Genomic DNA, 4,654 nt, shown 5'->3' on the forward strand with positions numbered 1-4,654 from the left:
CCCGCCGCAGGGCCCCGGCCGGGGCGGGCTCAGTGCGGGGCGGTCCCGCCGCCTCTTCCGCCCCGCGCCGTCACGGCGCCCGCCCCGCCCCGCCGAGCCCGGCTCCCCCCGCAGCCCCGGCCGAGCCGGCCCGGCCCGGGAGCTCCCGGCCATGCAGCCCCGCGGCCCCGGCCCCGCCGAGCCCCGCCGGGCGGTCCCGCCGGGCCGCAGCCGGGCGCGCTCCCGGGGCGCGGCGGGCGCGGCGCTCCTGCCCTCCATGCTGATGTTCGGCGTCATCCTGGCCTCCAGCGGGCTCCTCCTCATGATCGAGCGCGGCATCCTCGCCCAGGTCGGGCCGCCGCCGCTGCACCCGCCCGCGGGGCCGTCGCGGCGGGACGGGCGGGACTCGGTGGCGGAGCTGGAGCTGGAGGTGCTGCGGGACACGCGGAACCGCACGATCCGCGCCCTGTGCGGGCAGCGCTCCATGCCCCGCAGCGTCTGGGAGCTGCCGCCCGGGCAGCGGCGCACGGTGCTCCGGCACCTCCTGGTCAGCGACAAGTACCGCTTCCTCTACTGCTACGTGCCCAAGGTGGCCTGCTCCAACTGGAAGCGCATCCTCAAGGTGCTGGACGGGGCTCTGGAGAGCGTGGACGTGCAGGGGAAGATGGACCACAAGAGCGACCTGGTGTTCCTGGGCGACATGAAGCCGGAGGAGATCAGCTACCGCCTGAAGCACTACTACAAGTTCATCTTCGTGCGGAACCCGATGGAGAGGCTGCTCTCGGCCTACCGCAACAAATTCGGGGAGATCAAGGAGTACCAGCAGAAGTACGGCATGGAGATCGTCCGGCGCTACCGGAAGAACGGGGGGAACTCGGCCGGCGACGACGTGTCCTTCTCCGAGTTCCTGCAGTACCTGCTGGACGAGGACGTGGAGCGCATGAACGAGCACTGGATGCCCATCTACAACCTGTGCCAGCCCTGCGCCGTCAAGTACGACTTCATCGGCTCCTACGAGCGGCTGCACGCCGACGCCAGCCACGTGCTGGAGCACATCCAGTCGCCGTCGTTCGTGCGCTTCCCGGAGCGCCAGGCCTGGTACAAGCCCGTCACGGCCGAGACGCTGCACTACTACCTGTGCAACACCCAGCGCCGCCTCATCAGAGAGCTCCTCCCCAAATACATCCTGGACTTCTCCCTCTTCGCGTACCCCCTGCCCAACATCACCAGCGAGTTCTGCCGGCGCTGAGCGGTTCCCGTCGAGAGACGGCGGGAATTCTGCCTTGGCCACAAGGATTTGCCTGCACGGCCCTTACTGCTGTGTGAAGCACGCTCCTCTATGCATTATTTACTGATTTTATACTCTGCAAGCACTGTTTGTATGAAATACTCTCTACTGCCTTCACTACTTAGGATCCTTTTTGTACCTCTCTGACTTTCCCGTGTACATACGCCACCGGCTCGAGTGCAGTAGCTTTTGTATCTCTATTTTGCTCTAAATCCTTTTTTTATGCCACAACGTGGAGAATTCCTGTAAGGAATCTGAGAAATTTATATATTTTAAGTATTTTTGTTCCTTTTTTGGGTTTTGTACAAAACGTTGGTTGAATTGAGATCGTAACGTGGCACTTGATGCACTAAAAATTAGTGGTGTTAAACCAGTTCTGAGTGGGGTTTGGGTATAAGTAGGGAAAAAAAAAAGTAAACCAGGCCCCATTTGTTCTTTATTTTTTCATTGTAGATGGTACTTAAATGAGGCTGGTCATTTTTTCTGTGTCAGTAGCATCTCTGGTCTTTATTTTTATTATTATTATTTACCATTGAAATATAATTAGAGTTAGGATAATACCCCTTTTTTGGGTGATTTTGGGAGTACAACTATTTACCCAACATCACGTGTCAGATGCAATATCAAGCCATCCCATTCTGCTCTTTTCTCTGAATTGAAGCAATACAGACTCGGGATAAGATCAAAGCCCATCCTGTTCCTTAGGATGGAAAACAAATCCCATGGGCCACGTGGGTCCCTGCATGGAAACCACTGTGGAAAAACCATTTCTCCAGCCATGTTTGAAAAAAATGGCAATTTGTGGATTGATTTTTCCTCCTCTAATAGCTGTGCATATCCTTTTTATAGCTTTTCTATTTAATTATGGCTCTGAAATCATAAAAGTTTGGGAGATAAGTCAGGATGTTGTTCCTGGGAGGCTGTGTCCTCGTTTCTAATAAAGTTTTTATATGAATTAGCCTGTTAGTGCTTTTTCTTGGGGTTGTTTGTGACCTTGGGGAGGCCTCTACCCTCATGCTGAGCCACAACACAAAGGTGGGATGAATTGGTTGTTCCTGTCGTGGTTAATTAATGTTTTAATTGCCAGAGCAGCATCAACACATGGAGAAGGGATACACTGAAGCCCAACACGTAACAGGACACAGGGAAATGCGATGAAAAGCAGCAAAACGGAGCAGCAGCTCTGGAGTTAGTACAAAGTGATTTTGGAGCTGGCAACTTCCTGGGATTCGTCTCTTAATTTTCTTTCCCCATTTTTAAGGTGTTTTCTTCAGGATTTCAACATTGTCTGAAAGAAGGGCATGGAGCCAGATCCAAGCCCCCTGTTGGGGTAAGTGGCCAAGGACAGTTTGGGCTGAGGGATTTTTACCTTTGCCGAGGGGGCCGTGGCTGGTTATGAGGGCAATTGCTGGAACATTCATGGATTTGAGCTCCTGGCCATGTCCTGGATCTGTGGTCATTGATCCCAGGCCAAAAATGGTCAGAAATTGGCTTTTCTCTCTCTGCCCACTATGAAAACAGCAGCATGCCTGTCTGTCCCCAGGGGTTTTGGTGCCCGGTGCTGGAAGAACTGGAGATCTGTCCTCCAGCCAAAGGCATCAGATCTGGCTGGGAATCGGATTTTGGGTTGTGAAACAGATGCTGCTGAGGGGGGGTGGGCTGAGCAGTAATTAAACCTGACCTCCAGGTCTCCCTAACTAGGAGTAAGTTGGTGATACTTCGCTATCTTGGCTTCTGGGAACATTTCCCGCTCGTTTGGCAATTTGGTTTTTAATTAAATGTTTATTTCTCAGTAGTTTTAAAGGTTTATGCTGCTTGTTTGTTTATCTGCTGCAGCTTCTGTTCTCTATATTAAATTTCTGTCTCTTGTCTCCTTAATCTAATTTACTGTGCACAGGATTTTGCTTTTCTCAGACTCTCTCTCTCCTTTTCTGAGCGTCAATGATCACCCTTTTCTCTTGAAATAAGGCAAACAGGCTCCTACTCCTTGTACCTTCCCATGAAGAGGATTTTAATTCAGACAGAGCCTTGTAGCTTGGAAAGAAGTTTGTCTACAGGTCAGCAAAAGTGAGAAATCTATCAGGTTTCCATTGTTTGGGCTTCTTTTTATCTGTGACCAATGGTACAATTATCCGTGGCAGCTTTGTACAAGTAGAGTGAAAAAAAGTCAGCTCCCTCTGCAGCTGTATCATTTCTTTCCTTTGTCAGGTGTTTCTCCACGGTGGAATAAATCAGGAGGAGATTCCAGAGCTGACAGCAGGCGCCGGAGGTGAGAGGTGCTGAGCAGGATTCAGCCATCCCCTGGAGCACAGGGAAAGGGACGACAGCTGCAGGAGCAGGGAGGAAAACATGAAGTTCTGAACTGGTTTGGATCTGCTCCAGTCTGGCAGCTCCTTTTCCCACCTTTCCATCCCTACACGTGCAGTTATCCCTCAGAATCCAAAGGGAATCTTTCCTCTTTTGAATTCTATTTTGTTAATCCTCAGTTCTGCACTGAGTGCCCCAAACTTCCCTGGTTTTGGCATCAGGGTTTCTCCCTGCTTTTTCCTCACTTGCTTATTCCAAGTTTTTGCTGATAAATCTCATCCCTGACCCCGCTGCTCTCGTGTTTTCCCTGTAGAACCCTGTCCCAACAGCCAACTGTTGGGAGACAGCCCAACAGTTTAATTCCACCTGATGACACAGAAATCTTCTGATTCCCTCTGAAGCACCACAATCTTACTGTATTTTGTCATTAGTCACTCCTTCTCCTGCTCAGTTTTTGGAATTTGGAGCTGGTTTGGTGTTCCCCTGCACACCAGGGAGCGAGGCAGGTTAGGAACCTTTGCTATTCCAAAAATCTCATTTGGTGTGTCATCTTCTTTACTTATTCCAACATTACACCTGCAAAGCCTTGTTCCACCCTTTCCAAACCCCAAGCTGTTGGCTTTTGGCAGCGTGACTCTGGGAAGGGGTTTGGAACACGTTCCCTCTGGTCCCCGTGCTCAGCTCAGGGTGTATGTCAGGTTTCTCCTTTCTCCTGTGGATCTTGTGTGGGTTTTGCAGGAATACCCGACTTCCTGGCCAGGCACTGGGGCTGAAATAAACACATTAAGGCTGCCAGTCACCAAGCTGGCTGGTAGCCATGACCCCGGCTCTAGCGGGAATAAAGCTTTAGGAATGGTGGCGGTGCCAGGGACGGCTGCCCTGACGCCTGCAGACGGCATCACACCAGCCTGGCTTCTGCTCCTCTTGGCTCCCAACCTCCCTGCTCATGGACGAGGGTCACCACGGGCTGTGCACCTTGCTTGGAGCACCAACATCCTTGGGATGTTTCTTCCCTCGCAGGCAGGGATTTCAAAGAGCCAAAAGAACGCGTCTCCAATGGGTCTGTTGTGTCTCGAGATA

At 52.3% G+C, this 4,654-nt stretch overlaps 1 protein-coding gene across 1 annotated transcript; it reads left to right on the plus strand.

Moving 5' to 3' along the window:
• The first annotated feature begins 244 nt into the window (after positions 1-244).
• On the plus strand, positions 245-2,153 carry CHST14 (carbohydrate sulfotransferase 14). Its single transcript, XM_058807371.1, has one exon. It carries the CDS (start codon positions 257-259, stop codon positions 1,226-1,228), a length of 972 nt encoding a protein of 323 aa, XP_058663354.1. The 5' UTR covers positions 245-256; the 3' UTR covers positions 1,229-2,153.
• The last annotated feature ends 2,501 nt before the right edge of the window (positions 2,154-4,654 follow it).

Source organism: Ammospiza caudacuta, chromosome 6, assembly GCF_027887145.1.
Source record: "Ammospiza caudacuta isolate bAmmCau1 chromosome 6, bAmmCau1.pri, whole genome shotgun sequence".
Lineage (NCBI taxonomy): Eukaryota > Metazoa > Chordata > Aves > Passeriformes > Passerellidae > Ammospiza > Ammospiza caudacuta.